This window comes from Ceratosolen solmsi, unplaced genomic scaffold, assembly GCF_000503995.2.
Source record: "Ceratosolen solmsi marchali unplaced genomic scaffold, CerSol_1.0 scaffold35, whole genome shotgun sequence".
Lineage (NCBI taxonomy): Eukaryota > Metazoa > Arthropoda > Insecta > Hymenoptera > Agaonidae > Ceratosolen > Ceratosolen solmsi.
Genome location: NW_011948423.1, coordinates 117,023 through 144,972, shown reverse-complemented (window position 1 = coordinate 144,972; position 27,950 = coordinate 117,023). Strand labels below are relative to the sequence as shown.

General features: G+C 31.9%; 4 protein-coding genes across 4 annotated transcripts; 2 read left to right on the top strand and 2 right to left on the bottom strand.

Annotated features, from left to right (window-relative positions):
• The first annotated feature begins 953 nt into the window (after nucleotides 1-953).
• Nucleotides 954-2,550, top strand: LOC105362076 (larval cuticle protein A2B-like). The gene is made up of 2 exons (XM_011499405.1): nucleotides 954-1,010; nucleotides 1,884-2,550. The coding sequence occupies exons 1-2, from the start codon at nucleotides 999-1,001 to the stop codon at nucleotides 2,382-2,384; spliced, it is 513 nt and encodes a 170-aa protein (XP_011497707.1). The 5' UTR covers nucleotides 954-998; the 3' UTR covers nucleotides 2,385-2,550.
• A 10,400-nt stretch (nucleotides 2,551-12,950) lies between these two features.
• On the bottom strand, nucleotides 12,951-14,444 carry LOC105362075 (larval cuticle protein A2B-like). The gene is made up of 2 exons (XM_011499404.1): nucleotides 14,404-14,444; nucleotides 12,951-13,517 (listed from the first exon to the last, which is right to left on the bottom strand). Exons 1-2 carry the CDS (start codon nucleotides 14,413-14,415, stop codon nucleotides 13,092-13,094), a joined length of 438 nt encoding a protein of 145 aa, XP_011497706.1. The 5' UTR covers nucleotides 14,416-14,444; the 3' UTR covers nucleotides 12,951-13,091.
• A 7,208-nt stretch (nucleotides 14,445-21,652) lies between these two features.
• On the top strand, nucleotides 21,653-23,222 carry LOC105362372 (cuticle protein 19.8-like). The gene is made up of 2 exons (XM_011499811.1): nucleotides 21,653-21,664; nucleotides 22,260-23,222. The coding sequence occupies exons 1-2, from the start codon at nucleotides 21,653-21,655 to the stop codon at nucleotides 23,112-23,114; spliced, it is 867 nt and encodes a 288-aa protein (XP_011498113.1). The 3' UTR covers nucleotides 23,115-23,222.
• A 2,587-nt stretch (nucleotides 23,223-25,809) lies between these two features.
• On the bottom strand, nucleotides 25,810-27,587 carry LOC105362371 (cuticle protein-like). Its single transcript, XM_011499810.1, has 2 exons — nucleotides 27,561-27,587; nucleotides 25,810-26,598 (listed from the first exon to the last, which is right to left on the bottom strand). Exons 1-2 carry the CDS (start codon nucleotides 27,570-27,572, stop codon nucleotides 25,810-25,812), a joined length of 801 nt encoding a protein of 266 aa, XP_011498112.1. The 5' UTR covers nucleotides 27,573-27,587.
• Between the last annotated feature and the right edge of the window lie 363 nt (nucleotides 27,588-27,950).

Genomic DNA, 27,950 nt, shown 5'->3' with positions numbered 1-27,950 from the left:
CACTTCTTAGAATATACACGAATAATAGATTGCATTCTTACCACAGCTTCGACCGTATTGCTATCGCAAGTCGCATCCAACATCCATCGAATCCGTAAACAAACATATCCGCGAATAGATTAATTTTAAGCTTCTCGGCAAGATTTACCATTCGAAGAGCAATTAAGAACGACGATTACAAATAAGCATCCTTAAAGCCCGTTCTACGTAGAAGGGACGCACTCTATAAAGAAGGGGCAGTTAATTCCTTGGATTAGCAAGCAGTCGATCGGAATTTTTAATGAAGCCGAGCGTAAACGAAGGCTAAAGCGAACGAGGCAGCCAATTATCGCTTAACAACAAGAGCAATCGCACACCTACATTCGCTACTCTGCTGTCAGACGTAATGGCCGTGAGTTATGATACTCCGCTTCCCGAAAACAGTCAAAATCTCATCCGATCAGCGTCCAGAGGAATGCCAAGATCGCCTCCTGGATCGGCTAGATCGGGTGAAAGCGCCGTCTCGTACGAGCTGCGGCTCCGTGTAAGGGAAGACGTTGGTCGCGAAGGGCGATGAGGGAGGAGCGGAGGGGGTGGTTGGTTGGGTGGGGTGGGATAGGACGAGGGGGGTGTGTGAGGAGAGGGACATGCGCGTACGTATGTGGCTGGGAACAAAGGTAGTAAAGGTCACCGAACACCGCGCGAGCCTTTCCCCCGCCGAAGGTGAGCGCGGCCGATTTCCTGGAGCCAAGCCATGCTAAGTAGGGGGCCGGGGCGGCGCAATGGCACTCGCTAGGAGGCAGGAAAGAACACGAGTATGCGCCCGCACCCGGCCAAGTTCAAGAGCGACCTATCCGAACTTTCGCGCTTGTCCGCGTCCACGCGCTTTGTGCGCGCTCGAGTCGCCCGGTGGTGGGAGTACGTCCGAGGATCAGGGGCCCCGGTATATAAGCCCCGACGCAGGCTCACCTGGACATCATTGTACTCACGTTAATACCGACAACCTTTTCAACAATACAATGGCTTTCAAGGTGTGTAGTCAAGTTCAGGCCAAGCCCGAGTTCCTTCCGCCAAGGGCTTGCGCGGCTACTTTTTATCTTACTGCGCGCGCTACAGCGATAAGGACGCGCCCCCGCCTTCTCGGGAGCATTTCTCACGTATTTTGAACTTTGGCGGGCATAAGTAGACGCTTTAACCAAAGTATTCAATGTAATTTTCGAAGCATTTTTGCATTTACATCGTCAACTAATCAATTCGAATTTGTATTGTCTAGCACGACATTTATCATATCGTTGGTTTATCGTATCAATGATACTTATTGTAGAAGCCTATCGTGCGCCTTGTATTCGCGAGAATAAATATTTTGCCTCAATACGCAACCATGTAGTTTCATATTATTACATTACAAGGCGTGGAAATTAACTCTCAAGTTTTTCAAGTTAACAGAAAAGAAAATAAGAGGGAAAAATCAATTAATAACTTAACGATAATTATAATTACAGAATACTATTTTAAATTGAATTAAATTACATTAGCTCGTATTTAATATTTAATTTAATTACATAGAGTTACTCGCGAACGATTAAATTAATTATAAATTTGTAAGTACATGGATACATTTATTAAGCTGGGCAAATGGTCGAAAGCTAATGTTCTCCCCATACAGTAACTAATTTTTAAATTCAAAGCACGCAACAAGTTTAAGCAAAGTATTGACATTATTAGTTCCTTAAATTATCAATAATACGCATAATTCACATTTGAAAGGCTATTCATTACGAGGATGTTCGAGCCACGCGACCGACCATAGTTTTCATAGTTACTCCTGCGAATATCGCTCGGTCAATTATTAAAGCCTGAATAATACAACGACCCTAACGCTCATGAACTCTTCAAATTTTCAGCTAATCATCGTCGTGGCTATCCTGGCTTATGCCAATGCCAGCTTAATCCACGGCCCGGCCCTGGCTTATGCCCCGGCGCCGGCTTACGCCCCAGCGATTCACGCGGTCCACGCGGCTCCGGTCGCCTACGCAGCCGCTCCCGTGGCCAAAGCCGTCATCGCCAAGACCATCGACACCGAGTACGACCCCCACCCCCAGTACTCTTACGCGTACGACGTAGCGGACTCGCTGACCGGGGACTTCAAGAACCAGCAGGAGACGCGTGACGGCGATGTCGTGCGCGGGAGCTACTCGCTTCTGGAGGCTGACGGCACGAGGCGGGTCGTCGACTACGCAGCCGACCCCATAAATGGCTTCAACGCTGTCGTCCGCAAGGAGCCTGCGGCCGTTGCCTTCGCTGCCCCGATCGCCAAGCTCGCCACCCCTGTCGCGAAGATCGCGGCGCCCCTGACCTTCTCCGCGGCGTACGCGGCGCCGGCCTTCGCCAAAGCCTACTACTAAAGCTCGAGGAGCCACCACCGCGACACCCGATACATTCATCGCGTCATCTCAACACCAACACACAGACATTCCTTTCTTACATCGGCAGATTATTAATTTATTGAATAACACTCGTACACGATTACATGCCCAATGACAATGTGCGTCAATAATAAAAATTTTTTATTTCAAACAAATATAACGACTTGTCTGTGTTTATGCGTGGGCGCTTTTTTGTCACCTGCTAACTCCCGCATTGCGATCCTTGGAGGTCTTTCACGCATTTCCTTTTAAATAAGCTAAGGCATTGAGCTCAAATAAGTAAAATGATAAATGCATTATGATTTATTCTTACCCAAAGCTATAGTGGCATAAATAAATAATTTTTAGATAAAAAGAAATTTTGCCTTTATTTACATGATGCAAGCAAGACGATAAATCTTATATTATATCATCATGCTTAACGGTAGCCATTTATTAACAAATCAATTAATAATATGCACCGTATAAAGCAGCTTTGTTATTAATGTTTCGAATAAACTTCCAAATTAATATTAGTAGTTATCATTGAAATTTGTTAATGTTCTTATTCGCTTTAATGTCAGTCACATTAAGATAGATTCGTAGAATATTGGTCTATTCTCCTTAAAAGAGCGATTGTAGTTCTTCTCGTGGTATCGTGCAGAATTTTATATTTCTAAAATTCTCTTATAGATATTAATTGTTTGTATTTGATTTGATTTTACTTCTAAACATTAGTATATAATGTCAGTATGAATTAATAAGCCTTTTATTATTTTTATAGTTACTTATATCTAAAGAAATATTTTCATTCCACTAAAGGATATTATTGCATTTATACTAAGGAAAGAAGTAATATATATATAAGATGATTTATCTCTAGCATTAATTTAATAAATTAAAATGCAATTGAGATATATTCTTTGGATAAAGTTTATTCTAGAATAATTTACAGATATTAAATAATAATAGAAACTTTATAAATGCCTAATTCCTTATAGATATTGTATCAATGAATTTTATGATTACAATTTAACTAACATTTAATCAATGTCTACTAATGCATATATATATATATATATATATATATATATATATATATAATAACAGAGATATAATGTAGAATCGTGATATTTTAATAATTTATAAAATTCATATATATAAGAACTTTTATTTTTAATAAAACATAAATAGATACAATTTTTTTTGTTGTTTTTTTGAACAATATCAATTTGTTCAATTTAGAAAGAAATGTATAAAAAAATGTACGACATTAAAAATTATTTAGAAATCGCTTTTTAATTAGTTAGTGTAGTAAAATATAGAATATATATACACAAATAAAATATAAAAAATAAATATGACGTATATGAACAACTATAAAGTATTGTCATTTTATAGTTTACTGATACTTTAGTTTATTATAAATTTAGTTCAATATATTCTCATAGGAACTCTTATTAAGAGACTTTTTTTATGGATAAAGTTTCGAGTCAAATGATGCAAAATACTAAATATTTGAATGCTTGTCAAAATTAGTCGATCAAATTATCAGAACATTTTTTAAAATGTATTCGCATATTGCTGGCACACTGCACACATTAGAAATTCAATATTTTGCAAAGTTACTGAACAATGTATGAATATTGTAATGATAATTATCGTAAAGCATGGCAAACTTAGAAAATAATGAATTTATTCATTTACATTCCAAGTATTAACCAATGCAGTTAAATTGAAGCACCCATGCTATCGTTATACTCTCGTATAATAAAGTCTCCCACGAAAAGAATGCAAATTTTAACGAAGACATGTCACTTTAAAATTAGTTTCGTGAGTGATCGCTACAATGCCATGATTATTACAAACTTATTATAGTGGCGTACTTTACTCAAATTTTTTCCTCCAAGCACGACACGAACAAGCATCTTCCCATAACTGTCCAAGTCAAGCATAAATCTAACGATTTTTATCTCCGGCTATGCGCATCTCTGCCTAAGCGCATCGACTCCCCTACGATCCTGAGCCCTTAAAATTTACAGCCTCGCCGTAGCAACGAAAGAGCGCGAAGACAATAATTCAGACCGGAAAATAAATGGTAACTCGTACGCCAAAACGTACGCACGCGTCGGTACGAATATCGTAAAGAAAGTCGCGCCCCCTCGTTCTCCGTAAACAGCTTGTACTTGAAAAGGCCCCTTGTTCCCTTTCGCGGTTTAGGTCGCATTCCACGATGTCGTGGTTCGCTTGCGTCGAAACGCGGGCGTCCTTGGGCGCTTTATAAAATTGCCGACGTTTTTATTTAGCCTCTTTTTTGCGTAAGTGGGCAGCAGACGTCGAACCACGCCCGGAAAGAAAACTCGCCTTTCTCCACCTGCGCAGCCACTTGGGAGCAAATCCTCGTATTCGTAACCTCTACGTAAGGACGCGCGCGATAAAGGAATTATTTTAGCTAGATGCCTGCGATTATTTTTGCTGATTTTTGAGGATTAATGTGTTATTCGGATACATTGCACGTATTATTTTTATTCTTAAGTGATTACAGTTGTTGCATTTAAGCCATTTATCGATGTAACTTAAATATTAATATGTATGTATATGATGTTTTTGTCGTTATGAAATTATTTATCTGATCCCATGTTTCAAATATTTGCTTCGTATTATCGTATTATTGTACGTGATTTTCTACAATTTATTTTCAACTCATTATTTTTAATCATTAATTATTATTTAGTTTTCGTTTCAAACAAAAAAAAAACAAAAAAACAAAACATATATCTCACAACTATCATTACTATTTTAATTTATTTATAATATATATTTATATAATATTGTGTAGATTATTTTTATTACCATTAAGAGTTAGTTTCACATTTATATTTCATAATTTGTAATTTTTAATTGTCAAAGGATTATTCTCAGTATATTTATGTTATATTTAAGGTTCATTTTTTTTCATTTTTTTTTTACAATTTATTCATATGAAGAATAATCAGACGATATAAATTTAAACTTTAATTCTATAATATCTCCAATGATCATATATAATTTTTAAATCAAGTTTAAATTAAAATCACTTGTTAATAGTACATCGTTAATATCTTTCGAATAAAATATTTGAAAACAAAGATTAGAATGAAATATTTTCAAATAATTAAAATATTTTTACAATTACATTTGAAGTTTTATTTATATTCAATATTAATGATTGAATATTAAAAAATTAAATTTTTATTCTAAAATTTAGACGTCATTGCTCTTACATTAGTATATTTACATAAGCTATTCATGCAATAATAATAATCGACTTAGTAATAATTAAAATTCATTTGAATAAACTTTTTACCGTAGAAATACATAATCACGTTAATTTTTATTATATATTTATTGAAATATCGAAATTATCGTATTATTGTATTATATAAGTTAATTTTCATAATGTAATTCTATAAATTAATATAGTTACAGTAAACTATCGTTTATGTTACTGTTTTACAGTGCAAAAGTAAATTAACTTAATACATAGAAAGATTTTTTAATTTTGATATATATACAATTAGTTTATATCGTACGTTTACCGCAAGAATATTAAGTTATTTAAATGATATATCGTGAAAAAAATATCGACCTATTGTATTATTGGTTTTTTATTATGTGCAATGAATTAATATCGTTTAAAATTTCGATCAACGCATTAATCTGAAGTGAAATTAAAGTTTTCGAATAATTATAATCGAAATAGGCACAGTAACATTATCATATTAATTATCAATGGTGACACGAACTTATATAATATCCGATTACTTTCTAATACGTAGTAAATCTTCTTTTAATGTACTGTTATATATATATATATATGTATATATATATGTTGTAAGAGTGATAATGTAACATTCTTGCTTTTTTTTTGTTTAAAATACGTAAAACATATTATGATATGTGTATGTACCTCACATTCAAGACTTTATTGTATTGTAGAAATGTCAATAAACTCGATGAAATATCAATAAGTAATACACTAATACAAAAAACTACGTACTTCAAGATTTAGATAAATAGTTTGAATTATCTTCGCATCCGTGAATAATTGTTTCATTACTGTTTATTGAGTTTCTTTTTCTTTTCGGTAGTCTTTTTATATTATAATATATTTAAAAAGATAAGCATTAACAAATTTCATGATTGCTGAGCAAGAGATTTTAATTGTGACATTATAACTTTTGAAGTTTTTGTTAAACTGTTTAATTTTTATTGTTCAAATTTGAGACAACCAATAAACATCGTTGATTTTTACGCAATAGTTAACTATTCAATGGATATTAATAGAAGCTACAGGGAATTTTAAGATGAAAAATGGATGTAAGTTAATACAGAAAAAGTATTTCTTATTTGTTTGGATAATAAAAGTTTCCAAAAGATCAATAATTCGATCTGAAATTTATAACTAGTAATTACAGACACTTTGTAATTTATTATTTTAATATTATTAAATTAAATACATAATTATAAATAATAAGAATGGACAATGTATTTTTAATATTAAATTTACATATCATTGGACTATATTATTGAATTTGTCATTCTTTAATTTTGAATTTTTGATTTCGAAGAAAATCGTCAAATTTTCCCTGCATATTTTAATTTTTATTAATAGGTTTTTAATCAATTTTCTTTGAATTTTAATTAAAAAAAAATCAAAATAAATAAATCGATCATTAGACAGTTTTAACGGCATTTCGACAATAATTCAAATATAATTTATAACCAATCTACGAAAAATAAATTTCAGTAATCTAATTAGAATATTTTCAAAGAATTTAATGGAATGTTCTTGCGCACATATGAGTATTCGTTTTCAATATATAAGATAACGACCATATTTACACAATTATTTAAGCGCTCTGAGGGTATTTACGGCCATGTTATTTGCGAGTGGTTCACGAGTTAAATAATAGCTGCGTTAAAAGCTTTTGTTAGTCCCTTTATCCTTTGTTATCTTAGTACCGCGTTTCTTTACCTCAGAAGGCGCATACGAATATACTCGAATGTACAGTTAAAACACGAGAGTTAATTTCTGAGCTCCAAAAAGTAAAGCTCGATAATGTACATAATGAGCGCCCTGCAGAATCACAACTGGAACATAAACCTGCACTGCGGCACCTCGTGATCCCAGTCGATTCGTCTGACATTGGACGAGGCGGTATTTCGGTGAAAGTCAGGACTTTTATCTCGCGCACTTCGATAACTCGTTTCTTCCTTTTCTTCCTGGAACGAGGAGGGATGAGACGTTCATGTTATTAGTGACGTTCGCCCGCTGTGTCAATGCATTTCGAGGGTTACATAACTCACGCTACCTTCGCATATGCGTAAAGAAAATTCGTCTGTATATCGAATTTATTGTTACGTATGATTCTGCATGTTTACGAAGTAGTGCATTTTATCCCCGTATAAATAGCCGGTGGCATGACCCGAAATTTATGCAGTAGACGCCCAAACGTTACAAGGAAAGCATACGGTGATACGTAACGGAGTTTTATAGGATCTGATGAAAGCACTGGTGATTGCTGTGGATCTATTTTAATTAAGAAAAATGTTTAAGGTGAGAAAGATAGCTTAAATGGATTGAATTAACAACGACCGACGTATAATTAACAAAAATTTATCAAATCGATAATTTTCATTGAAAGTACATTAAAGTATATTAGATCTTTTTCATTTGAAAAGCTTCGTGAAAAAATAAGCATAGAACACTTTTACGTAGTTTGAACGTAAATAGAGAATAGAGTATATAAATTTGTACTATTATTCTGGATCGTATTATCCGTATATTATCCTGGATGGAATTACGATGTCTTTAATTTAAATAAAAATAGTGCATGGACATTACTATTATCTAAAGTATAAAAAGTATAAATGTTATTATATATAAATAATTTAATACATCAATAATATTATATTACAGAGTATATTTATTTTGTAAAATGTTTTGTAAATTAAAAAAAATGAAATATATATTTGTTTGCAGTATAAATTAAATGAATAATTAAAAAATTAATAAAATATTTTCCTAAAATTTGCCATAGATACATTTTTTTTATATATTTTGTATATTATATATATTTTATATATTTTGTATTTTATATATTCTTTTATACATTTGTATATACATATATATACATATATATAAACATGACATGTAAATTGATTGTTTAAATTTCATAAAAATTTGTAAAAAAATCTATATATGATTAGTTATTAATATCGTTAATTAGTATGTGTCAAAGTTTTTAATATGGCTATTGGTATTATTTTATTGTCGATTATTTATACGTTATAATACTCCCATACACATTAGATTTTAGTATAAATTTCATTAAGTACGTTAATTTATGTCTCAAAAATATAGTTAATTATTAGTTACTTTTAATTAATATCGAAGAGATATAATAAAATTTTATATTTCCTTAGAATATTAATTAATTTGCTTACTGTTTTAATTCATAATATCTATAGTTATAATGAATACATTTTTAATTAAATTGATCTCAATTAATTGATCTATTTATATTTTCAGTATGCATTGTTCACGAGCACATTGATAGCCGCTCACTGTAGTCTCGTTAATACAGATGGTATATATGCTTATCCTTACGCAAAGCTACATCAAGAATACCATAATGAGGTACGATACCATCATCAGCCAAAATATAACTTCTTTTACAAAGTTCACGACGCGAGCACCGGTGATATCAAGGATCACGTAGAGTCACGCGATGGAGATTACGTAAAGGGGCATTACTCTGTAGTAGAGGCCGATGGTTCCAAAAGAATTGTCGAGTATACAGCGGATAGCCAAAATGGATTTAATGCAATTGTGCGGAAGGAGTATGGACATAATGAACAGTACCAAAATCAATTTGTTCAACAACAAGTTCAACTCCATTATCCCCAAGCTCAGGCTTCTCGCGAAACGAGTGATAAAAATATCAGTGATCCATCCTTTAAACAACATAATTTACTTATTCAAGACATTAATAATATTAATCAATCAGCGTTTAACCACATGTCACAAGGAGCTTCTAGTTTAGAACATCACCTCGGGCATTCTAATCTTTTAGAAGCGCCAAATAATGATTCGATATTAAACGATAATCGAGAGAATAATGATTTAAGTTATAATCCATCAGCTGTATACGGTCCACCTTTTGAAGTAAAATCGAACGAACCTGTCAACATCGAAGAACCTCAAACTTCACAGCCAAGCTATAGTCATTCAAGAGTTACATTAGATCAACGTCATGTTCCTCGATTACAGATCCATCACTATCAATATGTGGATCATTCACAAAATAATGAGATTAAGATCGATCACACTCGACCTGCCAAGTTCAATGAGCCATTTAATGATCAGCAAAATTTTGACAGTTCAAACATTAAAATCGAACAATATTATCAACCCATAATTGTCTCGCAAGAGCCTCAGCAAGTTGACCATAAACTTCATAATCATCGACTGAATTCTTATAATTACGAAGATGCTTTATCAGGTTGTACTCATAAGCTTCAAGAAGAAAAAATAGAATTAAATGGTGATTTGAAAAGAACCAGTGAGATGAAAGTTATTGAAAACATTGGCAGCAATGATAAAAACAGTGACGATTCTAGTCAAGGATACATTTATGAGAAGCCAGCGATTAAGTTTGAACTTCCTATAAAAAATTATAATACATCATAAGTTGTTTCTATCTTTGAAGTTATTTTAAAATAATTGTAGTTGCAATAGTTAATAGCAGAAAGTCGACAATCGCTTGAAAATATCGTGAAGCCTCTGTTTAAATGTCGACATAATTTTTCGAAACTATTATTCGATTAATACGTATTATATACATAGAGTATATTTGAATAGGTTTATTGATCTAACCAAATAAGATGGAGGTTACTCCATATCATATGATCTATATATGTAAATAGATATTTGCTTTTTTATGAGATAAGCGAATCATTTAGCTCGAAAATATGTATAAATAAATCTGTATGCTCATTGTACTTTCGTTGTAATATATTTATCAATTATGTAAATAAAATTAAATTTACCTTATGTTAAATAGTAATGATTTTATTATAAAACACAAAAATTAATAAAATTTATTATATTATTATATTATTTATATAATTCAATACATTATTAAACTTATTTTTATTTAAATTTGTTAAGATTAAATTCCTATGTTATTTTAATAAAAAGTTAAATTTTCTTTTTTATCAATTAAGCGGGCTACTATTCAATTTCAATATAAATCATGCACGAAATTATTATTATAGTTCATAAATTGATTTATACAAGTAATTATATTACACTACAAGGAAATTTAGTTTTATTGATTTGTATAGATTTTAAGATGGGTAATCTTTGTTAATACTAGAAGCGATTTTTAAGTACAAGAAAACATCTTCGCGTCTTAGTTCACAATTTGTTTATATATTTATATATATATATATTTATGTATAAGTGAATTTTTATAAAAAATCTACACATACACAAATCTATTATAATTTTTATATTAATTACAAGCCGTAACTTACAGTATAATCATATATACAATAATATTTGGTGTATTGTAAGTATTTGTATAGATCATAATGCAATTTCTCATTGGAAATAAATTAGCTTGAAATGAAATGTAAGGGTCGAAACACTTTATCAATAAATAAAAATGTATATTTATTTACTGATACATTGTATGATATTAAATATAAAATATTTTATACTGTTAAAACTGGTTTTTCTACGTAGAATAAAAATTTTTTCATCCAACATGCATGCATACTGGCAGTTATTACAAAACGATAATGCATGAGTGTTTGCCTTATGAAACGAAAGTCACGTTCGTAATGAGTAATTTTAAAAGCACAGTATGGTTGACGATGGCTTCGGGAATAGTATTTGCTCAAAGACATTTACACCGCAATACAGATTGTATTGAATTTCATTGTAATTAAATTACTTCTTATTTTCACTGTCGATGCACGGAATTCAATTTCTTAAATTGATTTATTTTCAAATTATAAATAATAGAAAATATATTTAATGTGAAGTATTAATACCAAAAATTTTAAAAGAATTATAATGTTATTTAATGAATTTCAGATACATTAGTATTTAGATAAATCAGTGCATGTTAAATGATATAAACATTTATATATTATTTTAATTTTTACACAAGTACTACACAAGTTGAACTAATACATTAAAGTCTCTTTTAAATTTAAAAAAAAAATAAAAAATAAAAAAAAAATACTTTTATAAATATTCAGATTTGTATGGAGATTTTATATTTAACGCTCTAACATAGATTCTTATATCATTGGAGAACTTTTCATTTGTGTTAAAAAATATGTTCTAACATATTTTAAGGAATCATACAAAAGAAACTAAAACTAAATGAGACTAACACATGTTTTCCCATCGGTTTTCACACTACAAACATCGCTGAATGTGGTAATATTTGCTTTATCGGAAGGTGCTGCGCGCGATTATAATTATAATTAAACAAAGAACTATTGATACTCTTTAGGAATTTACAATTTTTGAAAAAACTTGTATGCAATTACTCAAATACTTACCAAGAATTCGATGAAATTACCATGCACAGGAATTCAATAAAATTCTATTAAGAATCTTAAATATAGTCTCAAATATCATTATTTAAGAAAAACTGTGAAAGTTACTAAAAAATGTAATCAAAATTTTACCAAAGGCGGAAGTTTCTACGTGTTGTGCAACACTCTCAACTATCTATTAAAGCGTTAAGGACGTATCGCGTTATATAAATATTTTTTTGTATAATTTGACTCTAATAGAAAATGCAATCTTAATAAATTTACTTATTGGCCAAATAAATATGTGATGTATAGAGTGGTTAAGACACACTGGTTAATAAGATATTACAAAATATGTTATAAAGAAAATTCGACTATAATGATCTTATGTCAAGGTCGAACAATAAATCAACAGTCACATCGTAAGATTATCGATCGATATCATAAAGTGTTGGCTGTGTTTGGGCAAAGGTTGCACACTTATAGTGTTACATCATGAAAATATTATCAGTAACCGCAGCCGTCACGATTGACATGTATTTAGTGGAATTGAATAAATAACTACTGCTTTTCTGTTTTCATATGTTTGCTTAAAAAATCAGTACTTTAAAGTAGTATTCAATATTTAATGGCCTTTATGAGGTATTTTAGAATGAAATTTCATTGTAGAATTGCCGACGCACGCACAACCAACACTTCCCCAATACTTTTGAAACACAATCAATAAAAATATGATTTAACCGGAAATGTCGTTTATTAATAAAAAAAATAATCGTAAGACATTAATTTCAAGATGTTTCATGAAAAATGCGCTCTCTAAAGGCTTTATAATACAAGATTTCTAATAGACTTGTGGATAAATGGTGAGAAGTGAAAGGCATTTCATAAGAAGCAATGGTGAGAATAAATTTCATAGATTTTATAAGGTTTATTATAACTTGAGATAATATTTATAACAATGCCCGTTGAGAGTTTAAAATACAATAAACAGTGTCGTGCGACTAGAAGCCGGCGATATACAATCTCGATTAGCTTTTATTAATGATAAAACTGTATAAGAGCGGCGCGTTAACGAGGCACTACTAATCGAAAGTTGGAGTTGCCAACTTAATGCTGATAGACGTATTTAGTTGGAACGTAATCGCCCGTGTCGATGTAAGTAGTTGGTAGGGCGGCATGGGTCAGGATGGCAGGCTGGGCGTGGTAAGCGACGTGAGCCGGTTCCTTGTGGACGACGGCGTTGAAGCCGTTGAGAGGATCGGCGACGTAGTTGACGGTGCGCCTGGTGCCGTCGGCCTCGACGAGCGAGTAGCTGCCCTGGACGACGTCGCCGTCGCGCGTTTCCTGCTGGTTCTTGATGTCGCCCGTGTGCGCGTCGTGGACGTCGTACGAGTAGCTGTACTGGGGGTGCGGGTCGTGGTTGGGGTCCACGATTTTCGTGTGTATTGCCAGCGGGGCGACCGGGCTCTCGAATGCTACGGGCAGAATCCCGGCGTATGCCGAGGCCAATGCCAGGGCCGAGAAGACGATGAGCTATGCGAGAAATATGGATGTATATGTAAGGGTGTCCTTTTCTTAGCTTATAAAATGCTTTTAGGTTTGTAAGACGTTGGCTACTGATAAGCAAGATGTATGTGGTGTATATGCAGGATTCGATGTTGGGACGCAACGAAGTTAAACGCACTGTTCATTGTCATTATGCTCTTTGTCAAACGTCAATTGAAATTGTTTTTTACATTGATGACGAATGAATGAATGTGGCTTCGTAATAAGGATTTTAAAGGCTTAAGATTTAATGATTGACGTGCTTAACGTAAGGGGCGGGTAATATAATTTAATATTAACCGTTGATAAGTCATGATGTCTTTATTTAAGTTATTATTGCCAAGAGTATTTGCTTCAATATGATCATTGTTTTTATAATTTTTGTCTCCGATCTGTAAAAATCGCGCACACTTAATTTTGCTCTTAATTGTATTACTACCGACCAAGTACATTAAAACTTGCCTTTATTTTCGTTCAAATGAGCAATTTGATCTTTAAACGAGATGATTCATTTCGTATCAGTTTTTTCTCTTAGAATTTCAATAATTTACAGCACGAAAGTTACTTGGCTTCAATAATACTGACATCTCCAAGTTTGTTTAAGCTTTAATTTTGCATTGAATTTAGCCTCTAAGTTCGGAATGGCAGATTCGACTTTTGATTACTTTTGATTTATCACTTTAATACATTGATTTGCCTCGATTTATCGAAATATTCTCAACCTTTGAAAATTATTGATTTAAAACGTACGTAATAGCTTATAATACGTAGTTGACAATAAAGTGTGCTTAGTACTCGATAGGAAAGCTACTTTACGGTACTGTCCGTGAATTTAGCTCACGATCCGACATGTTATTAGTATCTATTAACTAACCTTAAGAGCCATGTTTGTCTGTGTGTCCGGAATGAGACTGATGCTGCTAGACTCGAAACTTAGACTTTTATACGTCGCTGCAACGCATTTCGTGGGCCATGTGGACAAAAACGTTTCGCAAGTGGTCCGCGCGCGTTTCTTGCGTTGCAGCAGCTCGTGAACGAGCGCAAAGGAGAGAGAAAAAGGAAGAAAGGAAAAGCGCTGCCATAAAATATTGACGCTGTCTCGGTCGAGTCATTTGCGAGATGCTCTCATGGCAGGTTTGTAAATGCGTATGCTAATGCTACGGTTCGTACTCCGATTGGTACTCATGTATCAATTGACATTGCGATACAATCGTCACTGGCATCGGACTCATATTTTATGATGGAACGTCATCTGTATATACACAAGACTTGTGTATTTATCGATGTTACGTAATTGGTGACTTACAAGCATGTTTCCTTATCAAATTATCAAGTATTTTTCCATTTTATCTGGTATGACAACGGATATTAATAGAAAGTATTATGTATAAGCTTTTGTTGAACAATGCAGATGTTTGTATAAAAAGTATGAGAAGTGCTTAAACGCGATGTTTTTTTAAGAGGAAGAAGAAGTTGATCGTGATATACTGGATGATATTTGAAGGACTCGAAATATCATGTATTTACTGATGTTATTTGAATTAACAAATAATTTTTTTCATATTGCAAGGGATATTTTACTGTTTATGATTATTATTATTCATAACGTTAAAAATTAACTATATATAAATGATAGACCTATGATATTTGTAAAAGTATACGGACACACAAATACAGTTTTAATAAATAAGTTTAAAATTAAATTCATATCGATGATGTACTTTAAGCGATTAATAAAATAAATCATGATTAAATTAATTTTTTTTTCTTTCTTCGTTAATGTTATTTCGACCTTACTAGAATTCAAAGTTTGAAATAATTTTATGATACTTTTATGATATTTTTATGATAGTTGCATTGTATTAAGATTATCGATAAGTAAATATTTAAATTTATGATTTATTAAAATTTTTGTGCTCCAATAGTTGCAAAGGTAAAAGGATTTTATTGAATAATTTATCTTCTTAAATATTCCTTGAATCTTTACATTTTAATTTAAATAATATTAATAAATATGTATTTAATAAAAACATGTCAAATTAAAAAGTGATTAAAAATTTTCATTATACATATTATATTTATTATATATTATATTTTTATTAAAAAGATTGTATATTTTTAACTATAAATGTAAATGATTCAAGATGTAAATTTGTTAAGGAACTCATTTGGAGATGTAATAAGAAAATTTAATGTTAATAATACCAAACCATAATGTTGACTTGTCCTTGCATTCTAATTTATTAAAAAATGATTATAAGAATTAAATTATCTTCTTTAAATAATAATGAAAGTTAAATTTTATTCTATTAAATATTATTAATTTTTATAATATACATCATAGAACGTATAAATTCTATTCCGAATATTCTTAACATCTGTTTTTACAAACAGACACAATCAAGTATTATATACAAAGTTTATAATCCTATATCTATTTTTTAATCGTTCCATTAACTTTTGAGTTGTTGCTAGGTTTTTAAAAATAATTATATTAAAATAATTATATTAAAATGTCGTCTTACAATTATTATAAACTGAATTTTTGCTTATAGAATATCTATAAATTTAATAATTTTATAATATTTTATTAATGTAAAATTAATGTAATTATATATTTAGCAAATGGTGAAATGCAAATTTGAATAGAAAATAGACTTTCAAAATTATTTATTGCAAGATTTACAATAAAAATATGAAAAACATAGGAATTTGACGTTCCTATTGCAAGAGACATTTATGGATAAATGCGAATGCCTGCCTAATCTAGGAAACAACTACTTGCAAATCGTGAAAGTTCGCACTAGTGATAAGTACTCCTTTTGATCAGACATTTCGAAATAGGCCTAATAAACATGTGTAAGTATTCAAATTCTCTCACGTACAACTAATACATAAAATGATATTCTTTTTAATATCTTTGTATAATTATTTTTGTATTTACATTTAATCTTTTTCTCGGATATACTATTAACATAGAAAATAACTGCTCTATGTAATTGGAATTGAAATGTTATAACAACAGTTTGAATGAAAATTTTTTATATTTATATAAGTAAATTAGCACTTAGTAGTAAAGTAAATTAGTGACTATTGTGATATTTATAGTGTGAATTATTAAATCAATTAAGAGATATTGAATTAAAATTCATTACAATAAATTATAGATTTAGATTATTAACTTTTAAAGTTTTATTTATTGTCAACAAGTTTAAGTAAAATTCAAATTCATCTTTAAGTAGTATAGTTAATCAAGCCTAGAAAAAAGCCTAGGAAACTAAAGAATATTATTTTTGATTAATCTTAATTTGACAACTATTTTACAAATAATTTAGAAATAAAATGGAATAACAAAAGCAATACATATTATTTTTTATTAATAGTATTCGAACTGTAATACATAGTACATAGCAGGATATTATGAAACATTTAGCATGTGTAAGAGAGAAAACGAATAAATTGGAATCTGGTAGCGATATGATCATATCTGCACTTATAATAATACAAATTTCTTATCAATTGAGCCATGATTGATCCAATAACAATAATCGCCAAAAGCGTCATTTCATCCGAGCGTTGACGGATTTGTCCGAGCTCATTAGGAAAGCAATTGTCGTAGTCGAAGGTCGACATTCGCATTGTGTACTTTCGTAAGGTTGTCGCGTTACGCCGTAACAGCATTACGCAACAACAAAAACAATTACAACGATTCGTATGTACATACGAACTTAAGTAGCCCATTGTTCCTGTGCCAATTTTCGGGGGTCCTATGTCGTATGATCAGTTGTTGTAAGTTATTCACGGTATATGACATTTCTCAGGAATATGAGATGAATAAATAATTCGCTCACATAACTATACGCCTTATTATTATTTTTCGATTTTTATAATCAGTAAAATATTAAATTTTATTTGCGAAATATAGTATTGATTATTTGTTTGAGGGCATAATAATGTAATATTAAAAGATTAAACATAGTTTCTTTTCATTATTAATAAAACTATTTTCTTTTTATATTTCAAAATTATTCATGTTTCTGTCAAAAAAAAAAAAAAAAAAAAAAAAAAAAAAAAAAAAAAAAAAAAAACAAAACGAAAATTAAATAAATAAAAGTGATGTGTATAAACTTACATATTTTTGCTGGCTTTGTCAACATATGTCAATAAATAGTAATTAAAAATCAATAATTATTAGTTACTTTTTAAATAGCCATAATCATATGACGATGTTTTTGGAATTTCTATATATATATTTTTTTTGTTGTTGTTGTTGTTGTGAATCTTAAAATTTGTAATAGAAAGTAAAAGTAAAAGAATGTCATTTATGGCCATCATTTTAGTTATAACCTTGAACGATTGTTGCAATATTAACGTCTTAGAGAAAGTAGAAAACCATATTATGAAATTTCTTTTACATATAGTAGTTATATTTTAGATAAGTAGAAGAATCTTTCTTTAATGAATATTCAACATAAAACGCTAATTATGCTGCTGGTTAATATAACATTTTTTAAAACTATTATTATTTTTTTATAAATAAATCGCATTTTATAGTATATACTTAAAATTTTTTTAGCATTATATCTAGTGTACTGAGTTCGTACTTTGTATTAATATTATGTAATATTCAATCTCATATTTAAAACAAATTAGATGTTACATAAATTATATCGAAAATAAACTAATTGAATTAAAATTTGTTTTATTTATACACAAATGTTTTCTTTTTATTAATTATTCACTATTAATTTACTATTAATCAAATTTTCAAGATAACAGTAGAATAACGTAAGTAAAATTATTTATAATATCCTTGATAAATTCTTTTACTATTCATATTAACGGTGGAAAATAAATCAAAGGTATTAATGAGTATTTTCCATATGATAAATGATTTGCTTATGTTTGTTACTACTTTTTATAAAAATTTTTTTCAGAAATATGAGCGAGAATCCTTGATAGATATTATTATAATTTTGTTTGACGTAAATATTCTCTTGGAAATTGTATAAATACCGATATCAGAAGTTGTTACTTTGATAATATTTTTAAACTGATTACCAAATACAAATATATATATTTAGTTATGTTAAAAGTAGGTTAATCAAATATAATATTAATAATAATGCTCAGAAATATTGCAAAGATAGTTTTTTTTTTCTTTTTTAGAAGACAGATTATCTTACATTATTCGATAGTGATATCAATTAAAAAATTTTCGCAATCTAATACTTTCGATAATTAGCAAACGACAACTGTTTATAGAACTACTTCAATTTTCTCTGCAGAAGATAAATGATTAATTATATAAGATTTAGTTGAATAATTGAGAAGCATCTATGAAAAGTAAAAAAGTAGTCTATTATTTATAAAATTCAATAAACATGCACTTAGTCATAAATTAAAATTAATCGAAGAAATAGAATAGAAATAAAGACACAAAGTCGCATAAGAGTCTACGGCTAAATGCGACCGAGATTTAACGACATTTTTATATATAGTGTCGGTGTATCCTATCGTGAATATCGAAAATTACCATCACTCAATCGTTGTACATATCCTCCGTGAGTGAAGAGCATTGGGTAATGTTGTAGGCATTGATATTTTGAAGCTGTGTACGAAAAGTGTGCGCTCGCATACCAATGTCCCGAAATTCAAAGTGCGATGGCAATGAGACTGCAGAATTACGTATGCGGGATTTTTTGAACTCATTGTCGCTGCTCTTTTACTTTGCCCGCATTCTTTAATGATTGAGCACTTGGCAGACTTTTAATTCATATTTCTATTAGCGTGCATACGGTTAATCTCGTCAAATACAAGTACGTGATAAATCGTGTATGTTCATGGGTTGGGAGATAAATCAGCGATGTAGATTTTGTATAATTTGGTCACGTTAGAAAAAACAATGGTTTGGAAGAAAAATTGTTTTTGTTTTTTAGTGGCGAGGAGAGAAAGTTTTGTACCAAAATCTATCGCTGTATTATTAAATTTTTCTCAAATAAATTATTTTACTAATTTTTTATAATTTGACCAATAGAAAAAAGTTTTCAACAAAAAACTTTTGACAATAATTAGCCTCGAACGTTTGAAAAGAAAGATATAATTACTACTTAATGTGTAGTATTGAAGTATTGAACATAATTCCAAACGTATTAATAATTAAAAAATTTTATTTCATATCTGAAAGCAAATTGAGAAATTAAATTAAATTTTACAAACTAACCTTTAAAATCTTACCGTTTATTATCATAGACATAGTAGTTACACTTGCTTAAACTAATTTATGTTATTCAACATTTCAATCTCATATGTTGCTTCTAATACTTCTATATTTGAAAAATGATCATTAACTATTAGTACGTTTGAGCTAGGTATAATCAAAACAAATTGCTTCTATTTAATATACAGAGTTCATTAAGGCAAAATAAATTTTCATATAATTTTTACATGTTTGTATCTATATATCTATATATATAAATATATATCTCCATACGCACGCACAGACGTACAACCCCCCTCCCTCCCTCCCTCCCATACATAATGTAAAAAGCAAATTTTACTATTTATTATGACAATGAAACGTTTTATTTAAAAATTAATTCAAATTTTTAAATGGCATAATACAATAAGAATATATCCTAAATGTCAGTTCCGGTAAATGCAACTCTCCAGTAATAAAACAACTTTTCGGTCTTAAGCTTTTCATTGCTGAACAAAGTCAAGCAAGATAAAATCGATTGGAGACATATTTGATTTGAATGCGCTATATTAAGAAATATCGTGCTCTTCAAGTGAGTGAGAAAGTCATTAAAGATCAGGGAATAATGGGACGTTCCAGGCTAGTACAATAATAGTTAAAAAATATTGTTTATTTTCGCTTCAACCTTAATCTTATTCGGTTGCATCAAGCAGATGATAAAATTATTTTATCGAAGTTATTAATCCAATTATTCATTAATTGAATTAAAAATTTTGTCATGTATTAGATATTGAAAAGTATAACGATCAATTTAAACGTACAAATATGATGTGAAAAAAAAGCTATTATTATTAAAAAATTAAATATATATAAGTGTTTGCGCGCGCGCGTATGTGTGTTATTAGAAACTTCAAATTATGCCATAAATGCTACGATATTAAATTATGAGTATTTAAAATATAGAAATAATTAAAATAAATATTTAAACGAAACAAAGGTCTATAGCTTTAAACTATGTCTTTTTCTTTTAGCGAAAGCCTTGGATAATGAAGATTAAATTTCAACAAACTCATATTTCAAATCTAACTAAATGTGAATATATATATCTTCGTTTCTCATATTCTTATTCCTTTTCCCAAGCTTATTAAAGTAAATGCTCAGTAAGTTCAGTTAAATACAAATGTAATAATAGCATTAATATTCTAAATTTGCTATACTCTTACAATAACTCGTTTCAAATTAATAATAAAAACATTATCAAAAATGTTATTCGATCAAGGGATTTTTGTAAGGTATTAATAATGTATTTCGTAGACCATTAATTAATCGAATTACTAGCATTGTATTTATATATTATTGTAATAAGTTTTACCGCATATTATGAAGCACTTACGCAACTTATTAAATCGAACCCCAAATTAATCGCTACTGAAAATCCTACCTGAATATCTTCATTGATGACTGTAACATGAGTAACTGCAAATGTTTGATATAATTAAATAATTAAATTAAATAAATACATGAAATCAAGTGGACCGATATTCCGTTGTCGCGCAAAAGAAATATGCAGATTGTTAAGGTATCACTATTCGACAATTATACGAGCAAGACAGCAATATGAATCGCGCAACAGCGAATATTGTCTTTACCTAGTCCCGGTTTGACCTTGAGACAGGCGGCCTTAGCCAGCTACCCTTGCGTCGCCTTCTCGGTGTCGTCGCTGTCAGGTCGAGTGCGCAAGCGTGTGATCAACAGCGCATTCTTGATAACCGCGTCGGAGGAGGAGTCATAAGGTTGTGACATCCTTTGACAATAAAAGCGCCAGGACGGCGATCGGGTGGCATCAGTTTTCTCCTCGCAGTTTCGATTGCAGGCAGCACAGTTTCGCTAGCAATTCTCTCGACGAAGTCAAAAATTTGAAGCAATGGCGTACAAGGTATTTCGTTAGTGACTTATTAGTGAAATGCTGTAGAATTGGAATTGTAGAAAAAGACTTTATATATATTTTTGCAAAATTCTTACAGTTACTTTACACACAAATGTTATTAGTTATAACTGACTTATTGAAAATTATGGACTGTATTATTCGCACGCGTTTCGATATTGTAACTTCTAAAATTGCATATATCGTAACTGTCAGATATAAAGTACTTAATCTTACTTCAAATCAAAAGTTCACACTTATATAGTCAATTTACGGACACAATTATATGTGCTTGAAATTAAAATTATCTAGTAGCATGTTAAAGGATAGAAATAAAATTGAACTTTACAAAATTTTAAATCTCACAGACTAATTCGAGTCATTTTAATCAAAATTACCGAGGCATAAATATCATTTAAATGATCCAGATTTAAGTCATTCTTTTCCTTGGTACGAAAGATCGATTACATTATACGTGTCCATGTGAATTTATTCAGAGAGTCTCAATAAGATATGAACATTATAAATTAGAGCGCATCAGAAGTATCAGTACGTACTCAGATCTATTCTCTTGATAATTAATCTCCACGTTCCGTATTCTCCGCAGATGCTGACTATAATATGCTTCTCTGCCGTCATCGGCACGATCCAGTCAAGCCTGGCAGCGATCGCTCCAGGTCCTCTCCTCGCCAAAATCGAAAACTTCGATCCAGCACCTCAGTACAGTTTCGCCTACGACGTGCAGGATGCGCTTACGGGGGACTCCAAGGCTCAATATGAGACGCGCGACGGCGACGTCGTCCAGGGCAGCTACTCGCTCATCGAGGCCGACGGTACTAGACGTATCGTCGACTATACGGCCGATCCCATCAATGGCTTCAACGCCGTCGTGAACCGTGAGCCGGCCGTTGCTGCCGTGGCCGCTCCGGTCGTCGCCAAGACAGTCGTCCAGTCGGCTCCGGTTGTCAGCGCGCCAATCGTTGCCGAGAGAATCGCCACGGCCCCCGTCGCAGCACCATTTCTGGCGAGGACAGTAGCTGCCGGTGCCGTTGCCGGGCCCGTGTACGCCAGGACCGTCGCCGCTCCCATCGCCGCACCGTTATTTCGCCGTACCGTAGCCGCCGCCCCCATTGCCGCGCCACTATTGAGCAGAACCGTGGCTGCCGCTCCCATTGCCGGACCAGTATTGAGTAGAACCGTGGCTGCTGCCCCCATTGCCGCACCAGTCTTCAGCAGAACCGTGGCCGCCGCTCCCATCGCCGCACCACTATTGAGCAGAACCGTGGCCGCCGCTCCCATTGCCGCACCTGTGCTCAGGAGGACTGTGGCCGCTGCACCTTTGGTTGCTGCACCCGTGGCCGCTGCACCCGTCGCTGCTCCCGTTTACCAAGCTTACAGTATACCACGAGCCGTAGCTACGAGATTAGGACTCCCCGGCAACTACGCGACCTACGCTGTCTAGACGACTTTTTATTTACCTACGAATTTTTAGCGACACGTGCATTATATGTGTCCTCGCTGGAGTTGCATGTGCAGTTGCGTGATTTTGTTAAATTGATACCATTGTAAATAGGCCATGGCGATAATTTTTTGTTAATAAAATTAATTGTTTTAAAATTATTAAGACAGTTCGATCTCTTATTTATATACCCAATACCTTTTGAACGGCGTTTGCATCAAAAGTTTATGCTTAAATCAATTTGACAATCTAATTTTTTTATATGTGCGTTAACGAAGAAGAAGAAGTAGAAGAAGTAGAAGAAGAAAAAGAAAGTATATAGTATCGTGGTATGGATTTGAGAAATTGTCTATCGGGAAATAATTTGTTATTTTCTTCTATAATATGTCGTGGGTAACATTGAATAATCGTTTTGAATAATTCGAGAAATCTCCTTCAAAGGAGGAATATTGAGTTATATTTTCATATATATTATGAATAAATTATTTCATTTGCTCGTTGAAAATTACTATCATAATTAGTGTCGTAGTATAAATATTGTTAATACTTATACTTATTTGTATATGTATTAAATAAATAAACTATTATTAAATATAAATTAAAATATTTAATACTATATAGATATTATTATTACTTGTATTGTATAAATATTTATAATAATCATATTACAAAAGAAGATTAGTAAGAAAAGTTTGACAAGAATTAAATTGTAGAAAAATTCATGAACCTTTTAAGATTCAAACTTTATTAAACCTCCATTCAGTAGTATTATACCAAGATAAATTACTGTTTATTCTTCTACATAATATGACAATATTATCTACAATGAGTTGATTGTATGTTCATTTTTTCTTTATTAGCTTAAATTATAAAAGAAACAACGTTATTTAAAAAAATTTCTTAAATCTTATGTTTAAAAAAAGAAATAAAACCTGAACAAAAAAAGGGAAATTTAAAATGATTTATAGAGAATGAGAGAGAGAGAGAGAGAGAGAGAGAGAGAGAGAGAGAAGAAAGGGGTATAAAAAGAGTAAACACACGTATAAAAATAATGTAATTCACAATGCATAGGCTCTCGATACTAATTAACGAGAATTATCGGCGTTAGAATAATGAAGGTGTACGAGGAGGCGTGATTTCCATGTTACCAATTTAATTTTCATTTGAATTCTCATCACGTCCATCTGTTTTCGCTGCATTTTTCGATGTGAGATGCGTAACGTAACACGATGTTACTTTAGATTACGTCGTTGTTGCATCATATTATGAGCCTATGACCCCTGCAGTGAATGGGATTGTACGTGTTGCACTTGAAAAGCCGAAGTTGCAATGCCTGGATGTTTTGAGAATCACTGTTTGAAAATGCAAAGCACTTAAGTATCTTGAGAATATCGACTGGCTTTTGGAAATATTGCATGGCATTTTTAATGAGATGCACTTTGTTTCCGCTAATAAGTTTTTTTTTCTTGGATAAACAAGTTTTCTCGATAAATATTTTATTATTTGTTTTGTTTAAAAATTTAGAACTTTATCGAAAAGAGAAATTTATCGAGCATGAAGAAGTACTATGTACTTCACCAAATATCAATTAAAAACTATACTATTAATTGAATAGATTTTTAATTTATATTTCTTTATATTTCTACAATTATATAGTGTTAAATATAAAATATAATATTTTCTCAATTTCTATTGGTCTATTCATTTTTTCAATCTGCAAATAATTTCATAAAATAGTATACTTATATAAGGATCTTAAGGATACATAATATTGATAACTTTCCAGACTATTTTTTATATTTTGAATCCAATTTTTAAATATGATTATTGTATATATATAAGATTTTTTTATCTGATGTACCTCATCATTCATACTGGATCTGGTAATTAAATTATTTTTAATTGGATAGAATTTGGAATTAAGTAATATTTTAGTAATATATTTAATATATCTTTTTCATTTTCATTTTGATGATAGGAAATGTAAGATATATGAGAAGAGATTTGGTTTAATATATTGGCGGTATATATGTACAAATAATTCTTATTACATATAATTCATGAAATTATATGTAGAAAAATTATATAATATAATCAAAGTAAAATTGACCATTGAGTCAGATTTAGTTAAACGTATTCCATTATTATTCATAACATTTTATAATATTATTATTACATTTCCTTCGCAGTTCTTACGATTTTTTTTACTATTGTCTCATAGAGATACTTATTTTAGAACTAGTTTCTTTTCTCCTTTTTTTTTTATAAATTATAACAAAACTAATTTACTGTTCATATAGGCCACGCAACTATTTTTATATCCATAATATTTGTTATTTAAATTGTAAATTAGATAAAAATGTTACGACGAATTTTGAAACAATATCTCCATACTAAATTTTGGGTATAATCTAATGCTACAATTTATTACACTTAGTTGTCAATTTACAATTTTTACATTTCATCATTGTTAATTTGTCTGTTATAAACTCATTTGATAATCGAGGATCGTAATGCATGAAAGGAGGATAAGTAATACAGACGCCACATAGATTTGAAACAGACTTAATATTTATTGTCATTTTTGTACAAACTTAGTAAAGATCAACAATATTCACAATGTTTGGTGTTTCAGAGTCATTGGCATTTAGCGAGACTTCTACTCCAAAGACAAGATGAATTTTCTTAGGCTTTGGCCTTACGCGACAGCAGTGGCCGCGTAAGTCAAGCCCGCGACTGGCGAACTGTAACTAAACGGCGACGAGTAGGTGGCCGTGTAAACCGAGTAGGCTGGATAACCGAAGGCCAGGGTCGCTGGAGTAGCGTAAGTCCTCTGCACGACGGCATCGGCCACTGGCACAGCGGATACGGGTAGGGTTGCAGCCACGGGCTCAATAGTCTCCGGGGTTGACTCGCGCGTGGCTACTTCCGCTACCTCTTCGGTATCCGGCGTCAACTCGAGTTTATCGCTGCTACCTTGGCGAGGTCGAACCCGGAGGCTCTGGGCTCTTGGTCGTTTGCTCTGAAGTCGGGGTCGCTGCTCCTGATACTGCTGGCTCAAGCGCGCGTCGAGCACCTCGACGTCCGAGTCGGGGCCGGTGGTGGGCACTTGCGGAGGCTTCGGGCCTACACCGCCGCTCGGTCTCGTGAGCGTAGCCGGGATTCCTGGAACGACGGCCGCGTTGACTTCGGTGACGAGTGCCGGCTCTCTATGTACAACGGCGTTGAAGCCGTTGATGGGATCGGCCGTGTAGTCAACGATACGCCTGGTGCCGTCGGCCTCGATGAGCGAGTAGCTGCCCTGGACGACGTCACCGTCGCGCCTCTCGTATTGAGCCTTGGAGTCGCCCGTCAGCGCATCCTGCACGTCGTAGGCAAAACTGTAGTGCGGCTGCGTCTCTTTTGGCTTGGCCTCGACGGTTACGGTTTGGGTGACCGGGACGGTAAGGCCGCTGACGGCAGCCAGTCCAACCAGTAGAAGAATGCACTGAGTGGATAAAAATAAAATATTGTCTTTTCATCAAGTTGCGATCTAACTGGACTCTGGAATATAAGGTTTTATAAGGATACAAGGAATATTCCATTTGATTGTACATTCAAGCATTTTATTGGCGTTAAATTTCCGATGAATATTTGTCTTGGTGATCGTTTCAATGTACCGAGACGCTTAGAAGATGGCGTGTGAAATTGCAAGCGATTCAAACTTAAATTTGTCTAAAAGAATAATTTTTGCTTTATTTGTTATTAATGTGATCACAAGTTGACAACGATAATTGTAAAGGTAGACATTAGGTCCGTTCTTTCCCCAGCGGATAACTATACAGAGCTTTATATTTTAAATTAATTGAAAAAAATAAAACAAGAGTCTAGTAAAAGCATTTGCAGTAAATCTAATTTTTTCATTTTATTCACATTATTATGCTAACGATAATCGTTTAGGGTCCATTCGTTAGGTATTCCCTTTTTTCCTCTATCTGCACAGTTGGACCCTCAGTCGCTTACATTAACTATATTAGAATTAGTCTAGGATAAGGTCCACTTAAAGATAAAAATATATGGAATTTTTCTATCGCTTTACTCGGAGAGTTAATACCATCGAAATTATTAAGATTCCCTTTATATATATATATATATATATATATACATTTCATGTATTTACCTTCGTTTTAGCAATCCATTTATTATTTACCCAAGATTTTTTACAAACCATCCATTTAATGTATAAAAAAATTTATAATAAATTAAATAATTTTATAAATGCAGTTAGTATAGTAAAAATAAAATTAGCCAGTCATTAATTCCTACAAGAATTTATCTAAGCATATATTCAATAACTTAAAGAGATACTTCAAACGAGCAATGCTACAAAAATTAGTGGTAACAGAAAGCAAAATAAGAGATGGTTTTACGTAGAAATTTGTTAATTAGTCCCTCGAACTATACGCCTACCTGACAATCCATGTTTCTTAACGAGTGGATCACTAGAGAACTGATGACTTGGGCTAAGTTCGTAAGTTCTTTTATACTTGGGAGACGTGATTGCCGCGCAGAAAACACATGCGCGTCTACCCATCCCCATTCACATCTACATATGCGTAAACTGATATATATGTATATATATATTCACATACACACACACGCACACGTGCTCGCGCTTCTATATATATGTACATATATACAAACACATCCATACACAAATATACATATAAAACATAGGCTACATAAATTGGAATTCTCTATGTCTCGTTTCTCTCTCTCTCTCTCTCTCTCTCTCTCTCTTTTCGTGTACGTGCATCTCGCCATCTCTCTTTGTATCACATAAAATACCAATATCTCTAC